An 18,702-nucleotide genomic window follows, 5' to 3' on the forward strand; every position below is an offset into this window, starting at 1 on the left:
AAGAGTTACTGCCCCTGCCTGTTTAACTTACCAATGATTATCACAATGATTACAACAACAATTCCTATAAGGATTAACCACATCTGAAAAACATAATATGGTGCACAATATAACATAATCAAAGATGTGACGTGAAAACAACAACAACAACAGAAATAAACTAAAAACTGAAGTGTTGTGTTACAACAACAGAGTAAACTGATATGGCACAGTTTCTGATTCTAGTAAAAACATACAGCAAAACTATGATCGCTCAAGGTCGAAGGGTGATGTGCAAAATTCTTGATTTATCCTGGGTTTCCAGCGATTCAAACAGAGACAATATTAGAAAATCAGACGAGGACCATATGATATGCTTGAGCAAGTATGGTTGCTCAAGCTGCAGAAAAATTCAGCTCATAAGGCAAGTCTCACCAATGAGAACAAAACATAATGGCCAAGTCAGTTTACACAAACTATACTTACCTGCCTCAAAAGAATTCATTGGTTTTAAGATGGTTTATTTACTTATTAAAGCCCTGTATGGCATCAATGTGAAAAGAAATCTTATGTCATTTTATGATTATGGTAAATCCGCCCTGGTATCTTTTTTCTTCCAGTATTACTCCAGCCAATAGTTTAATGATAACTGTGGCATGTAATTTCTACAGTGTGTTATAAAATGCCATCTACCATACAGAAATACAGAAATTCAAAACCAGTTATATGAAAGGAAGTTAGACTAAAGTTGTCATAATAGTATAAATGATCTTTTTTATCTAAAAGAATATGTGTAATACAAAACTGCAACTAAATAACTGATTTCGCAATGACTTTACTCTTGACAGACAAACAGATGGACAGACAGGATTTCTATGTACGACATTCCTCCTTACACAACATTACTCACTAATCATCTTAAAACCAATGAATTAACGTTATAATATAATGTATAACAGCTACAACACAATACAGTATTAAAATAAACTGTGCATGTCTAAATAACGAATCATCAACAACTGAAATATTGTAGTTCACGATACGGACTATGCCACCTTACCTATGATAATCACTACTATAACTCCAACAATACCTCCCATTATTAACATCATCTAAAATTTACAATTCCAAAATGTTATCACATCAATAAGAATAATTTATTATGATTGTTATTTTAACTAGTATTTACTGTGATTTATTCATTTTCGTGGGGGACAAACTTTCGTGGATTTTTTGTTGTTTTAACAATCCAACAAATAAAATCCCAACAAAAAATAAAATTCCTTTTCATTAATCATTTAATCTTCAAAAGTTGAAATCCATGAATTTATATCTGCAAAAATTCTGCAGGCATACAAATCCATTGATTTCAAATTTTTAACAAGATATAAACAGTAAATTTACTTTTTTGTTACAATTCAACACAAAATCCAGAAAATTTAATCCCCCATAATTTAACAGTACGAATTCAATAATGATGAGCCATTTAAGTCTAAGTTTTAGCAGTTTAATTACTTAAATAGCAATGTTTTAAACTTTGCTTTCAATATGATGCCTTCTCTGGCATCAGGAGTTTGATCATGAAAACAAACGTAAGTTCAGAGACTATGGGCAAAACCTATCACCAATATACTAAAAGAACAGTCCTAGTGTTACATCCCTTTGAGCAAAAGTAGATGATACTGGTTGCAAGAAGGAACATACCTTGCAATTTTTCCACCAAAATTTTCGTTTCAGTTTTCCAGCACTGGCCTCAAACTGTGAAGCACCGGCTTGTAATGCATCTGAAAAAACAAACAAATATCGCCAATAAATTTATCAGTCAAATATAATTGAGCTGCGCCATGAGAAAACCAACATAGTGGCTTTGCGCAGTCTGGTCAGGATCCATGCTGTTCGCTTTCAAAGCCTATTGCAATTAAAGAAACTGTTAGCGAACAGCATGTACGCGCAGGCTGGTCTGGATCCATGCTGGTCGCATACCCACTATGTTGATTTTCTCATGGCACGGCTCATATGTTAAGTTTCAACTACATTTAGACCTTTTCTATCTATAAACAACATTATACCTAACCAGGATCTAACATTTTAACCCATTATTTTTAAAGTCTTCTTAATGCCAATAGCATTTCTCACCTCTCAAGCAGCCCCAGCGGGGCCTACACAAACCATTTTTAAACTGACTTCACTTTTACTCCGAACTGTAAGCGATATACTTTCAGCGTAACAATGACCCTCAAAAATTCCCTTAAGCACCACTGTCATTAATTAAACAGATTCTTTAATCTCACCTGCTCTGTCATCGAGTTCTGATATTTTCTGATCTCTTTCTAGAACTTTGTCAACATTTACCCGCATGATATCCACAACCTACAAATATAGAAATAAGAAATTTATCCTGCGATTGCAAGGTAGAAGTTTTGAGTGTAATTTTTATTAGAGCAAATATCAACTGTTTGACTTGTCATCACAAGTTAAAGCTGTGGCTGGACAGACAGACACCACAAAACTATATCCCTTTGCTTCCAGCATCAGATAATGAAACAAGGACCATACAAATTTGACAAACCTGAAACTTGTCACTTGTTTCAGTGACAAGAATCCAGCATCACTTAATTAATTAATATTTGACTGTTTTAGGGAAGTCAGATGAGAAATTTTCTCTCTTTTCTCATGAAATTTGTTGATGGTCCTGACACAATAACAAAATTTTCTTAATATCTCAAATTAGCCACCTACAGACCAATTTTAATTTATTTGTTAGTCAAACCTAATTTCGGAGAGGATGAATTTTAAAAGGCATTAGGCAGGTTTGCTTTCAGGTCACATGGTAATAACTTCATAACAGCTGTTTTCTCATGCTGACAATGTTAATTATTGGGTTTGTTTGTAACTCTCCAAGGAAACACGTGGGGTGAGTATGATAATTGGAAGGCATTAGCCGAGTCTCCGTTTTTATAATACTGACCCAATATATTTCCGTGGATGGTCACTAACAAACCTTGTAACTGACCGACGGTTTTATCAACCACTTATTTATAGCCTATCTACTGACTCTCCACAATTAAACACGGGTTCCTGAAATGACCGCCTTTTTTTTTACCAATGAAAATTCTAGAATCTTGTAGGAGGTAAAAGAACGTAAGAACATTATGTTGTTACAAGAGTTACGCAAAAATCTTCCTTGCTGTTAACCCTTATCATGCTGGACACAACTGTTTCTGTCTATGCGACAAGTGCAGATCTTGATCAGCCTACACATCCATGCAGTCCGATCATGATCTGCACTGTTCGCCATTCAGTCAGTATCATTTTTGTATGCACTCCTTTTAACAGTTAATGGTACTGTCCAAATTGAGAGATGGACAAGTTCATTACAGAAATTTAACAGGGTAAGAGTTTAGTACAGAAACTGCTGACAGATTAAAAATGGTCTTTAGTATTTTGCCCTTGGGTAAACTTATAATGAGAAAGTTAGTGCACATTAATTAGTTATTAATTTGAGACATTTATTATGCATGAAAACATCTGTTACTCAACTAATTGTTAACCTACAAGACCTATGAGAAACAGTGGTACGGTATTTCACACAAACTGGCACAGCTTAATCTCTAATTTATCATGTAAAATTGTAATGCAAATTTGTTCCAGTCATTTAATGACTCTCACACACTTTTCACCAAAATATATAAACCAATCTGTCAAAATTTTGTATTTAGTATGAACCAGTTTGTCTACTGTCTCTGTGCCTCCTTCTGCAAAAACAGGCCTTAAATTCATTCAAAAACTGGGTAACAGGCAATAACAGTGTAAACATGTTTTACATAGTGATTTCATGGAGACAAATATTCTGACCAATTTTCATTAAGACTGGACCAAAAAACGTGGCCTCTTGAGTGTAAACAAGCTAATTCTTTGATTCGACCTGGTGACCCAGATAAAAATTCATCTAACATTTCATGCACTCAAACTTTCTGACCAAGCTTCATGCACACCAAATGAACAAGAATGTTAACAAGCTTTTCCTTTGATTTGACAGGGTGACCTAGTTTTTGACTCGAAATGACCCAGTTTGTGGCCTCTGGGTTGTTAACAAGCTTTTCCTTTGATTTGACCTGATGACCTAGTTTTTGACTCGAAATGACCCAGTTTCGATCCAGGCCTAGAAATCATCAAGATAATCAGTCTGTGCAAAATCAAAGCATAAATGAAACCTCTATATGGCTGAAAGGGCCAAACTAGAAAATTTTGCCCCTGAACTCCAGAACCCATGATCGAATATGGCCGGTTTTCGAAAGGAACTGAGATCTTACTGTGACTTAAGTTCTGTTTAAGTATAGTTAAAATCAAATACAAAATGTCACTTCTATCATGTTCACAAGGTACAAATTAACAAATTTTGACTCTTTCATGGGTCAATCAGGGGCTGTAACTTCGGAACATATGACTTGATCTGACAGATTTATCATGGAATCCAAGATTCATTGTTGTTGAAGACATTTTGCAAGTTTGTATCAAATCAAACCATATATGAAGTCTCTATATGGCTGCAAAAGCCAAAATAGCAAATTTTGGCCCTTAAAGGGCCATAACTCTTGAACCCATGATGGGATCTGGCTAGTTTTTGAAAAGAACTGTGATTTTATGCCACTACAAGTAGTGTGCAAGTTGGATTAAAGTTGATTGCAAAATGTGGTCTCTTTCGTGCCCACAAGCCAAAAATAGCAAATTTTGGCCTTTTTAGGGTCCATAACTCTGGAACCCATGATGAGGTCTGGTCAGTTTTCGAAAGGAACTGAGATAGTATGCCAATACAAGTTGTGTGCAAGTTGATTGCAAATGTGGCCTCTATCGTGTTCACAAGAAATTGTGAACCGAAGACACATGGATGAAGGACAAAATGCAATCACAAAAGCTCATCCTGTCACTATGTGACAGATGAACTAAAAACCTGAAAATCTACATTCTTAAGCCTGAAATGTTCTTTTTAATAGATTTATACAGCAATATTCTGGCAGTCAAAAGCCTGATTTCAGAACTACCCAAGCCTGACAAAATATCTCTCTTCAGAAAACGTAATAATTATAACTGATCTTTATAAATTTTAAATATTTAACCTTAAACCTGCTGGTGGCAAGTGATTCTGCCCTTGCGACCAGTGCAGACTAAGATTAAGTTTCAACACAATAGATTTGATGGTAACAGTTATCTGACTATCTAAAACTTTAACCAATGGTGATACCTACGCCATGGTGAGTGCAGTAGCTCTACTTTTTCTTTCAATGTGATTATTTTCATGTAATATTCAATATCTGCTCTTTTCTTTGACATCAGTCTGTGCCAAAACTACTTGCAGAACGGTTGGACTATTAAAGTTTGATTCAGATCAGTGAAAATAGCTGAACCACTAGTCATTTTATATTTCATGAACTGACTTAATATTTACTTATACAATTTCCTTGGCAAAGTGAGACACAAACCAAACTGTTCAAACACATGTACAATTTCACCATGTTTGAACCAAGTTTGCAAGTGGTATATTTTTATCATTTATGATTAATTCATGAATGGTAGGGCTATTATGGTAGTGACGCTTCATTTCTGAAATTCTGACTGGTTCCAAACTTTTTTTATATATTTACCTCATCAACTTGTGCCTGCGTCTGCTGCAAGCGCTTGCTGCCAACATCACGCTGTGCACCGGGACCACCCTCCGACCTGAAATATTCAAAAAATTCTTATTATACTTATTAACAGTAACATGTTATCAGCACTGTCAATTAAACGGAAACTTATAATTGATAATATATCAAATCTACTGATGGATATCAGTACTACATCAATAAGATCACCTGACCCTAAACCTGCAAAATTAAAGGGGTTATAAAAATTCAAAATTAGCCAGGCACTGTAAATCTAAGACGCTTTAAATATTAGCATTGAGATGCAGACATTAGACATATATACAAAGTATAACAATACACAATTAATACATAAATCAATGGAAAAAAAGGTATATAGTTGTTCTTTGTTTTTAACCAAACAAATGGTATTATCATATCAATTCGAAACTATAAAATGATGGATGCTGGCAGTCAATTGACTTTGTTAAGCATAAAATACACTTTGGGGGTAACATCAGTATCAACATCAATATAAATCAATCAATGGAAGTTGTTTAGATTCTTGCATTTCATACAATGGCACTGCCAGTCAAAGAAATCCTAATAGGACATGCCCTCAAACAAACATCAAAGTTTCAAATACTTTGAAATAAATAGCAACTGACTCTAAACAAATTGAAAATAATACACCAGTATTCAAGTGATAAAGTCCATTTTATATCAGACACAACATTTTGAAACATTTCTAGATATTATACTTTCTTCCTTGTTGTTTTAATGATGAAAATATCAAAAATGCACAAGATCTTCATTCCTTCTTTTACTTCAGTTACTCACAAAAATATCTCTAAAATTTTGGGGAAAAAATCTGGAAATACACCCCTTTAAAACAAAAGATCATCTGATCATATGTTAACAGTGCCTTATGCTATGACTAATAAAAAGAATTGAAAATAAGTATCATATCTGTAAACCAGAAGGATTTTTTCCTTGGCCTATGATACAAGAAACTACACTGTCCTTAAAATGCACACGAAAAGTAAATTGTTTCAAAAAGTACTTGATCAACTTAAATGTAACAAAAGTATTTTAAACTAATTCATCTCACTCAATTGCAATTTGCAAACAATGAACATAATTCACTGTCAAGGTAATAAGTGTAGAAAAAAAAGAAATATATATATATAATGAAGTAAAATAGTGTAAAGTTGCAGTATCATGAAAAAACTTCAATATAAAGGTGCATGAAATTGCAAGACTATAAAAGTTCATTTCTGAAAGCATTTCTGTAATTTAATCTTTAACTTGCTTTCTTTTAAAATGTAATTAAAACAAAAACTCGTAGAACATGAAATGCCCCCCGCCCCTCTAGATGCATTCAGTATTTGCACAAGAAACAACGATTATTTGCTCACTGTAAACAGAAGTTCTACTGTTCTGGTTCAATTGTGACCTTGACATTTGCCCTACTGCTAATCAACAGGGTCATTGCTGGCAACCATTACTTTGTGATCCTAGGCCCAAGCGTTCTCAAGTATTGTGTCAATGGATTATTTACCAGTTTTGGCCTATGCCTCAACTTAAACTATTAAATGGATTATTCGTCCTGGGCCATGAACCAATCTCCCTATCAAGTTTCATGATCGCTCAAGTGTTATTATCGTCTGGGAACAATTTAACTGTTCTGGGTCACTGTACCCTTGACCTTTGACCTGCAGACCACAAAATCCATAGAGGTCATCTGCTGGTCATGATTAATCTCTCTATCAACTTTCATGATCCTTGACCCAAGCGTTCTTGAGTTATTGTCTGGAAACTGTTCAACTGTTCCTGGCCAAAGTGAACCGGAACTTTGACCTAATGACCTCAAAATCAATATGGGTCATCTGCTCGTCATGACCAACCTCCCTATCAATTTTCCTGATCCTAGGCCCAAGTGTTTTTGAAATATCATCAGGAAACTTTTTACAGTTCCTTGTCACTGTGACCTTGACTTTCGACCTACTGATCTCAAAATCAACAAGGGTCATCTACTGGTGATGAACAACCTCCTTATCAACTTTTACGATCCTATGCCCAAGTATTCTAGATTTATCATCCGGAAACCATTTTACTGTTTCGGGTCACTGTGACCTTGATCCTTGACCTACTGACCTCAAAATCAATAGGGGTCATCTGCTGATCATGACCAACCTCCTATCATCTTTCATGATCCTAGGCCCAAGCATTATTGAGTTATTATCCAGAAACTGTTTAACTGTTCCGGGTCACTGTGACCTTGACCTTTGACATACTGATCTCAAATTCAATAGTGGTCATCTGCTGTTCATGACCAACCTCCCTATCATCTTTCATGATCCTAGGCCCAAGCATTATTGAGTTATTATCCGGAAACGAATTGGTCTACATACCGACCGACAGCTGCAAAACAATACACCCCTCCTTCTTTGAAGGGGGGCATAAATATATATAAAGTGAGTATGTGCTACAGTGATAACAATTCATGTACAAATCCTTTGCATTATAAGTATATGTGTGTTAAGGTCTATGTGTGTTGTTACCACTTCCACTCAATAAACTCAATTAAAGGGAGGTAATAAGCCCTTTAAATTTTATAAACTTAACTGACACAACCTCAGCTACCTGGTGAATTGCCAGCTTTAAATGGTGGGCAAAACCCTAAGAAGTCACTCTAGGCATTATTTTTAAGCCTTGGCTTGTACCTGGTAGAACCATCCAACTTTCTGCAAGTATTTTATGGCATCCTCACAATGACAAAAGCAGGACTTGAACCCATAAAAGTGACAGACAAGTGATTTCAAGTCAAAGGCCTTAACCACTTGACTACAAAGGCCCAACTACAAAGCCTTGATTAATTAATGAACAGGAAGCTGCGTATAAATTCAATGTATAAAAATTTATGAAAATAAACATACAATTGTGTGATAATAAAATTTTCAACCAACATCTATATACATGCAAAATGTTACTTACTCCATACCAGCTGCATTGTCCCCATTTTGTGCCCTAACAGATGCATTAATGTATAAAACATCAAGAAGTTTTACTAGAGCAAGGTAATAATTTCACAATTTCAATTACAGGTCTTTAACTGTGCTTGATGCTGCAGGTCCTTGTAAAAATGCATTTATTTTTATACGAGTTGGTTTCTCAATCAATGGCGCACTCCTTCAGAAAGAATTTTGTTATTCAATGTTTCGGAAACAGAGCAAGATAAAGAGGTCACTCCAGTATCAAATCTGCCCGCAAGGTGAAATGCAAACAAACACTGGACTTTATCTGAAAAGCTGAGACTTGCACTCACAGCCTCTGGTCTTGCAGTCCGGTATTTCACCAATAGATCATAGCTCTTCCAAGTATATAGCAGATTGGTGCATTTTGAAAGTAATGTAGCATAAAATGTATGCTGTTCTAACATGCATAATGCACAAATGAGCCACGCCATGAGAAAACCAACATAGTGGCTTTGCGACCAGCATAGATCCAAACTAGCCTGCGTATCTGCGCAGTCTGGTCAGAATCCATGCTGTTCACTAAAGGTTTCTTTAATTGCAATAGGCTTTAAAAGCAAACAGCATGGATCCTAGATAATGACTTCATGAAACTGACGGAGCCACACACAGAGAAGAAAAATGCAAGTAGCTGAAATTAACTGATGAGGCCTACATTAAACTGTTCTAGTTCAGAAGAAATTTAATATTTATTTCAATTTTTTCTGTTACAAATCTTTCTTATCTGTTGAGGGGAGGGTTGCATTATGGATACACCAGATATTAAAAGGCAGCATTATTCAAACATTGTGATAACTATGAAATACTTACATCTTTCTTTTATTTATTCCTTCAAACTATCACAGAATCTTATAAACTAATACTGCTATCACAGCTATTTTTTAACACTACTCGTCAATGACAGCTTTGTGACTAATAGCCAAGGTAAAATGAATCATGCTATATCACAGTTATACACTGAAAATCAATCCATTGAAAGATGTATACAAATATCTAACAGCCTTGCACAAAATATAATTTTCAGCTTAATTTTTTCTCAGGATAATGTTACACCATATTTATACATAAATAAATCAAATATTGAAATGAACAGTTTCTGAGGCATATTTAACCCCTGTTTGTCCTAAGTGGTGCAAACTGTTTCAGGAACCATCCAGTATCCTCCAAGATCCATAAAATGAATTGTTAAAATCGCCACACTGGCACCAGCAGACGTGCAAGCATGAAATGTGTGTCACCGCTAGCGTGGGAGGTCTCCCCGAGACAGCCAATTTTGTCACTTGGATTATCACAGCCTCATTATCATATTCACATTAATATCTCCACCAACGCACAGACAACGGCTAAGATCTTGTTGCTATAGCAACGTGGCTAAAAATAGACATTCAATGTCCTACATAGCTGAGAAAAGACTGGGTCTATTGATCAGGAATGGCAAGCTTACCAATACTGTACTGCATTCAGCCTAGCGAGGGATCAATAAACCAATACCACCACTTAACAGATTTCCTATATTTTCCTTACATAGCACAAATCTTTATCCATTTATTAAAGGAGATTGCAGCTACCTAATGATATCACTGCTATTGTCTAAATGAGCAATGGGCCAGGCTTGTACTGTTCAAAACTTTCGATAAGTAAGAAGAGAAGTTACACTGACACTAAGGAGCAGTGGAGAAATTATTCTCTGTCCAAAGAGAAGTGCTGAAATGTGGACCATTAAAATTTTACTGGGTGAAGAGACTGACCTGAGATCAAACAATCCCTACTTGACCTTTAATCTGAACATGCAACCTTGACCTTGTACCAACATGACTGAAAGTCACATCTTTCTGCATGTCACCTTGTCATGGAACCTATTCTAAGTTTCTGGCAAGTAGTCTGAAAATCCTAGCAAAACTGAAATGGTCATTTTCTGACTTTTGATCTTATCATGCAACCCCGGCATGACCAAAGGTACATTTTGCATACATGTCCTCTCAATATCACCAGCTGCAGCAATGTGTCAGAAAATCCTTCCAAGAAGGTATACAGACACTGAGGTGACATAAAATGTGACTTGACCTTAAACCAGTATAACCAAAACTTGAACTTTGCATGTTGTCTCCTTATGGCAACATTTGTGACAAAATGCTTCCTGACGATTTACTATCCAATCTATTATTTCACTGAGTAACCTTGACCTTGAACTGATATGACTGAAAGCTACATACTGCATGACACTGTCAACTCAGTTAAAATATGCAGCAATTTCTCTGAAAATCCTTATGGGAATTTGGAAGAGCTGACAGACAGGTGGAAAACCTGACCAAAAAAACCTGTCATAGGGGACAGCCTACTTGACTATTTTGATGCTGGTTTTTATTTTGAAAGATATTTCATTTCCAGGAATACACAAGTTATGTACTAAAGAACCATGCAATGGTTTGCTGGTTGCCTAGTTTTTACAAATCAAGTGGAAAATCTTTGCTGTGTATTTATATTAAATTTCATGAAGATCCATCAATAGATTACTACAGAATGTGGGAATTACTGAGTAATATAAATTACTGTAAAATCATTTAATTTCATGGTTTTGTTCCAAATGGCAATTTCGTGGGGATATAAATTCATGGATTTCAACTTTTAAATGTACAATGAATGGGATTTTTACTTGTTCAACTTGGGATTAAATTTTGTGGATTGTCTCAACCACGAAATCCATGAAAATTAGTCCCCCACGAATATCAATGATTTCACAGTAAATAGAAGATGCTTTTGTAGAGAAGTGCATGTCTCCCCCAATGCATAGTCGCATAAGCAAGAAGTCAACAGGGGACAGGAACCGAAGTCAAAGAGACACTGATGGTTGGCTACAATAAGGATCATCTACTTGGCATGTCCAATTCACTGGAAACTGTTTTCTATGTTCAGCCCCTGTGATCTTGACCTTTGATTGAGTGACCCCAAAATGAGTAGGGGTCATCTGCTCTGCATGTCCAGTCATCCTATTAAGTTTCAACCTTCTGGGTCAAGTGGTTCTCAAGTTACTGATTGGAAAGTGTTTTCGACTGTCAGCCCCATTTGACCTTGACCTTTCATGGAGTGACCCAAAAAATAATTGGGGTCATCTACTCTGTATGTCCTATCATCCTATGAAGTTTTACGCTTCTAGGTCAAATGGTTCTCAAGTCATTGACCGGAAATGGATTTCCACGTTCTGTCTGCTGCGACCTTGAACTTCTGTCTGCTGCGACCTTGACCTTCAATAATGTGATCTCAAAATCAATAGGGGTCATCTACTCTGCATGTCCAATCATCCTATGAAGTTTCAACTGAATCAACATCCTGGGTCAGGTTGTTCTCAAGTTACTGACCGCAAGTGGTTTTCCATGTTTGTGCCCCTGTGACCTTGACCTTTAATAGAGTGACCCCAAAATCAATAGGGGTCATAGATCTGCTATGCATGTACAATCAAACTATCAAGTTTCAACATTATGGGCCAAGTGGTTATCAAGTTATTGATCAGAAATGATTTTCCATGATCAGGCCCCTGTGACCTTGACCTTTAACAGAGCTATCCTAAAATCATAGGGGTCATCTACTCTGCATGGCCAATCATCATACGAAGTTTCAACATTCTGGGTCAGATGGGTTCTGGAAATGGTTTTCCATGTTTGGGCCCCTGTGACCTTGACCTTCCACCAAGTGACCCCAAAATAGATAGAGGTCATCTACTGTGCATGTCCAATCATCCTATGAAGTTTCAACATTGTGGGTCAAGTAGTACTCAAGTTATTGATTGGAAATAGTTTTTCATGTTCAGGCGCCTGTGACTTTGACCTTTAACAGAATGACCCCAAAATCAATAAAGGTCATCTATGCTGCATGACCAATCATCTGATGAAGTTTCTACATTCTGGGTCAGGTGGTTCTTAAGTTCTTGATTTGAAATGGTTTTCCATGATCAGGCCCCTGTGACCTTGACCTTTGATGGAGTGGACCAAAAAACAATAGGGTTTTCTACCCCATAAGACTTGCCACACTATGAAATTTGATAGTTCTAGGTCAAATGGTTCACAAGTCATTGATCGGAAATGAAGGGTGACGTACGGACGGACAGGGCAATAAACAATATGTCGTTTCTTTGAGGGGCATAATTAAAGGGTAACAAGAGTGCCAGAATGTCACAATATACGCCCGTCACAGCAAATTTCTTTACACTAGCACCTGTATTTGCAAATGGAATTTTAACTTTCTAGTTGTTTACGATGTTTGTTTTTTTTTTTTTAGAAATTACTGTAATTCTTTTATTTTTTTAAGTCCACAAAAAAAATCCTTACCAGGTAGAGATACCTTAAAATACACCCAAAATTTGAAAGTAACATCAATGTTGTACCACAGAAAAGTGGTCTTGGTTTTTCCCTACGGTCAATTATAAAAAAGTTACAATGTAAGTTATTTATAGTAATAACTAAGGGAAGTAAATCTTTAAAGAGAAAAAAAAAAAAAAAAATCCAAAAAAAAAAAAATTACAAGTCCATACAAAAATCCTTACCAGGAAGAGATAGCTCAAAATACACCTCAGAATTGGATGTAACATGCATGTTGTACTACAGAAAAGTGGTCTCGATTTTTCCCTACGACTTGTAATGAAAAAGTTACAATATAAGCTATTTACAGTAACAGCAAAGGGAAGTAATTCAAAAGAAGGGACCAGTGCATGACACTCCGTCTCATGATAGCATGATAGTGTACAATTGTGCCAAGTTACATCAAAATCCCTCCATGCATGAAGAAGACTCTGGACAAAGTCATTCTTGTATCTGACCTTTGGCCTCTAAGTGTGACCTTGACCTTAGACCCAGGGACCTGGTTCTTGCGCAAGACACTCCGTCTCATGCTTGTGAACATTTGTGCCAAGTTGTATCAAAATCCCTCAATGCATGAAGAAGAAATGCTCTGGACAAAGTTTTCATTCTTGTATCCTTGACCTCTAAGTGTGACCTTGACCTTACCCCTAGGGACCTGGTTCTTGCGCATGACACTCCATCTCATGATGGTAAACAATTGTGCCAAGCTACATCAAAGTCCTTTCATGCATAAAGAAGATATGCTCCGGACAAAGTTTTCAGTCTTGTATCCTTTGACCTCTAAGTGTGACCTTGACCTTAGACCTAGGGACCTGGTTCTTGCGCATGACACTCCTTCTCATTATGGTGAACAACAGTGCCAAGCTACATCAAAATCCTTCCATGCATGAAGAAGATATGCTCCGGACAAAGTCATTCTTGAATTTTTCATTCTTGTAGCCTTTTGCCTCTAAGTGTGACCTTGACCTTAGACCTAGGGACCTGGTTTTTGCACATGACACTCCGTCTCATGGTGATGAACAATTGTGCCAACTTTCATCAAAATCCCTCCATGCATGAAGAAGATATGCTCCGGACAAAGTCATTCTTGAATTTGACCTTTGACCTCTAAGTGTGACCTTGACCTTAGACCTGGTATTTGCGCAATACACTCCGTCTCATGATGGTGAACAACTGTGCCAAGTTTCATCAAAATCCCTCCATGCATGTAGAAGATATGCTCCAGAAAAGGTCTGTGGACGCTGCCTGCCCGCCCGCCCGCCAGGGGCGTTCCAAAAACGTGATGTAATGGACTGGTACTAAAACCCGATAATGCAGTATCGGTAATGCATGAAAATTATTCACCTTTGCAGTACACAGTCAACCACGTGATTTTGACGTCATATGTTTTGTCTGCAATGAAATGGCTGTGCAGAGAAAAAATTCTGACATGTTTATAACTGCGTGTGGTGGCGATGGGCAACATTCATCCAAACAGCCAGAACAGCATGAAACTGACAAACCCCTCCCCAGCCCTGTTCCCACTGCCCAAGGGTGTAAAGCATCCAAGAAACCACTGCTATATAGACCAGAATGGGCAACAGAATTTTCCTGGCTGCAAGAGCATGCCTGCTATCAAAATCTTAAGTTGTGAAATGACCTCTCTTTCATCAAAGTATGGTCAGTGATTTAAAACACTCATTACACAATGACAATGACATTATTTTAATAAAGAACAAATAATTAGAAATTTTTTTATTTTTCTTATTTGATCACTTTACTTTTGTCAGCCCCACTTTTCATGTTTCACCCCAATTTTTGTTTGGCTGGAGGTGAAAACACCCCTGGCCAAAAAATGTAGTGGGAACACTGGATATCTTATAGTTTTCATCCCTCTAAGCCTCAAGTTACCTGAATCTGTATTTTACTCAATTTACAGGGTTTTTTCTAGCTAATTTGAGATTGAGAACATAGCCTATACCCCATAATTGGGAATTTGATGCGTAAATGTTCTAAATTGGGAAATAGTTAGTCCCATAGGATATAGTAAGGATGTGTTGAAGCACTTTCTCATACACTTGTTTCACATTGTACAACCTCTTTAACATACTTCCATTACAAAATTGTCCATAATTTGGTCAATGTTTGTGCAATTTTGATGAAATTTCTTTCAGAATGCAGATTGGGAATTTTGGCACTAATTTTGGGAAAAATACATTTTTGGCATTGGGAATATATATAACGGAATAAGGGCTATAAAAATAGCCAAAAAAAACCCCCTGATTTACTATTAGGAAAACATAAATATTAAGAAGATATCTACCCCATAATACACAGCAGACGGCTGACAACACTAAATTGCAGAAACAAAACAGAAAATATGCATTCAAAAATGTCAGTATCAACATAAATCCATTATGAAATCTGAGACGTTATCATTACAAATACTTTGTACTTGTAGCAGAAAAAGTTCCCAAAGGAAGTCATTGGGGATTTCCTAACAGAAATATGTAGAATAAGTTTGTACACGACAGTCAAAAGTTATCACGCTGTCCTGAAACATCCTATTATTAGGACTACTGAATGGCTAGAACAGAGGATAGGGGCCAAGCAACTTGACACATTGCAACTGCTTCCTTTCTGATGAATCCCAAATCATTTATAGCCAAGTAATGTGTATAGGAGTGATCGCCCTGACGTCACGCATCAACACCTGTTTACCTGGTGGTGGGTAAAACAAAATATTTTTACATTGTTTGTGTATGGGATCGGAATTTTCAATTTTTAACAACTTCTTCGTTCATTTATGGATTTTAAAAATTCAAAAAGTTTTGCAATGCTTATGATTTTCATATTTTCTTATTCAAATATCTTTTGAAAATGAATAACCGTTTTAAATGACATATGATTTTAGGCAGTGGCTAGTGAACCGTCACCGGTGCAGCAGACCTGAGGTCTAGTGCACCGTCACCAGTGCAGCAGACCTGAGGTCTAGTGCACCGTCATTTTTGTTATATATAAAATATAGTCTTTATGTAAAGTTTAATCAAAAGATATTTTCACCAGTAAAATGCAAGAGCATTTTATAACTAAAAGAATGAAGTAAGATAAACCTCGACTTATCTGCATGTTAATTTACCGTTTTACCTTAAAGCGCTGATCTCCGTTCTTCGGCAACAGTGGTATCCATCATTTACTAATGACATAATGAATTTCATTGATCCTTTCTTTTAATCATTGTCTGCATTTGGATATATATATGTATGTATATCAAAACTGAAATTCGATCTTAATTTCAGATGTATTATGTCAGTGAAATTGACAATTAACTCTTTATAAAATATGAAATTCGGAAATGTTGACATCTTGCAAGCAAATATTTTATAATGTACATTTATGGTGAAAATTGTTATGATTTCAATAGTTGTTATTATTATTAATTAAAAAAGCTACATCTTACGAAATCTATGATAAAAACTGTGAAAAACAATAAAGATTAGGGTTGGATATCGTTAAGGACGAAGCGGTCCGATACCGATACCAACGAAACGATACGGTATTTTTAACGATACCTATACCGATACCGATACCAAGCTTTGAAGTACATCACATAAGTGATGATTTAGTTAGTATTAAATACACCCTTTTAAGTAGTTATGCAGGAAAATCTGCTTTGATATATAAAACATTTTAAGTCTGTTAATTTGATGTTGTACTAAAACTATGAGAGAGTAAAAAAAATAAACATATCTAACAACTAGTTTTCCAAAAAAAACAACAACAAAAAAACAGAGTAGATACGTCGCTCACTATGCAATTTAAATCTAGGACTCACTGGCTGTGGTAATGTTTGCTCAGCACTGACGAGAACTGTTAAATTCAACACTTACTAGCCTTCAAATTAACCCATTTAACAAGTCAGACTCATTGTCACTCATGATAAATCTTCAGCCAGATTAACTAGTAATGTATTTAAAGTGCAACTTTTTCTTCAACACAATTTTCATTGACAAATAACCCTCAAAACACTTTAAACAACCAACAATAACGTATTTCTATTAGTTCGCGAAAACCGATGACTTGTTTACGTAGGTTACAGCTTAGTTTCGTAACTTTTTATTCAAATCATTTTTGTTTTCATTTGTTTTGATAGAATATGACAAAGAGCAAAAAAATGTCGTATATTTTGCAATTAAGTATGATTTACATAGTTTAAAACAACGGGAAAAGATGTTTTTATAATAATATTTAGCATGCGAAATTATTCGCAAGGCCAGCTCTCCATGTTATTCGGAGCGGTGTCACAGTAAACAATGTCGATCGCGTTATTGCTGTATTTCAAATACTATTTGCTTATTTTCTGCTTTCTTTTGCCGCGGATTTGGTACTTATTTTGATTATTTACTTTTATGGAAATACCGAAATCGGAACCGGTTCTTTATGAAACGGTATATACCGGTACTTTTCGAAGTGATTATTTGGTATGGTACCGATACCGGGAACCGGTATCCAACCCTAAATTAAAGATTGAATTAAAACAATAAGGGGAGGTCTACAAATGTAGGCTTTGTTGGTAGCTTGTTAAAGTTATTTAATTATTAGCTTGGGCGTGTTTGTCTTTTGTATCGGCAGCTCTGATCATGAGTTAGTGAATCTAAAATTAAGTTCGGATTTCAATTTTGATGTATCCAGATACAGACAATAACTATTCTTAAATGGACATAAATATACTAGTATCTATTTATGAAAATTAAAAAATAATTATTTCTTTCAATAAAACTCATTCTGTCATTTATAACTGAACGTTCTACTTAAGAATCATTCCGCCATAATAAACTTTCTATTAACAGACCATATCGGACAGTGGCACAATGTTTTTAATCGGTATATCGGTAAATTAAAAGGTAAGTTAAGGTTTATTTAAATTAGAATCATCTTACTTAATTCTTCTAATAATGATCACACATATAACTGGTGACAATAAGTTATAATCATAATTCAAAGAAAAACTATATTTTATATATAACAAAAATGTCGAGGTTTATCTTACTTCATTCTTTTAGTTATGCTCGTGCATTTTACTGGTGAAAATATCTTTTGATTAAACTTTACATAAAGACTATATTTTATATATAACAAAAATGACGTTGCGCTAGACCGCAGGTCTGCTGCACCGGTGACGGTGCACTAGACCTCGGGTATATTTTAATAGCGGCGTAGCGATGCTCCAAACTTTTAGAAAAAACACTGTAAGTTAAGCGTTCATAATTAATCCATTTTATTTCGAAATAATGATTAAAAGTTATCATTAAATTGCTTGTTTTATATCCTTTCCATTGATCAAAAAATTATTGATATTATTTGTATTTTAAGAAAGTTTAAGTTGTTAGAAAAACATCACTGTTAACAAAAAAAACATGGACGCTCGGCGTCTGCCCAGTGTTCGAAATTCACGGTAGTCCGACAGCCCGTGGCTACCAAATTTCAGCTCGGGCTACCGATTTTCCACAGGTACAAGCCCGACTGGGCTACCGAATTTTCCTCATTTGTTTAAAAAAAACATGCTAATTAATCGAGTACTGCATCGTGATTTTCCAGACTGAGAAACGCTTATGGAATTATTGGTTTTTGCACTCTTACATGTTGACAATCAAACACAGTGTCAAAGACGTAACCGCAGCTCTAATTGGCTGAACACAATCACCTCTAGCGTAACGGATAATTTGATTAGCTTTC

The 18,702-nt window shown here is 35.8% G+C and overlaps 1 protein-coding gene across 4 annotated transcripts in view; it reads right to left on the minus strand.

Annotated features, from left to right (window-relative positions):
- Positions 1-18,702, minus strand: part of LOC123527568 (synaptobrevin-like) — a 43,344-nt gene that overhangs the window by 23,460 nt on the left and 1,182 nt on the right. For 2 of the 4 annotated variants that reach the window (XM_045307125.2, XM_045307126.2), the window contains exons 2-5: positions 5,622-5,697; positions 2,271-2,349; positions 1,684-1,763; positions 1,040-1,091 (exon numbers count right to left, since the gene is read on the minus strand). In XM_045307125.2, the coding sequence (XP_045163060.2) occupies positions 1,040-1,091; positions 1,684-1,763; positions 2,271-2,349; positions 5,622-5,697 (287 nt within the window). Of the gene's footprint in view, positions 1-31; positions 84-1,039; positions 1,092-1,683; positions 1,764-2,270; positions 2,350-5,621; positions 5,698-9,445; positions 9,947-18,702 lie in introns of those variants that run through there. The other 2 variants (XM_045307124.2, XM_045307123.2) reach the window with 2 other exon arrangements.

The sequence above is a fragment of the Mercenaria mercenaria genome, chromosome 14 (assembly GCF_021730395.1).
Source record: "Mercenaria mercenaria strain notata chromosome 14, MADL_Memer_1, whole genome shotgun sequence".
NCBI lineage: Eukaryota > Metazoa > Mollusca > Bivalvia > Venerida > Veneridae > Mercenaria > Mercenaria mercenaria.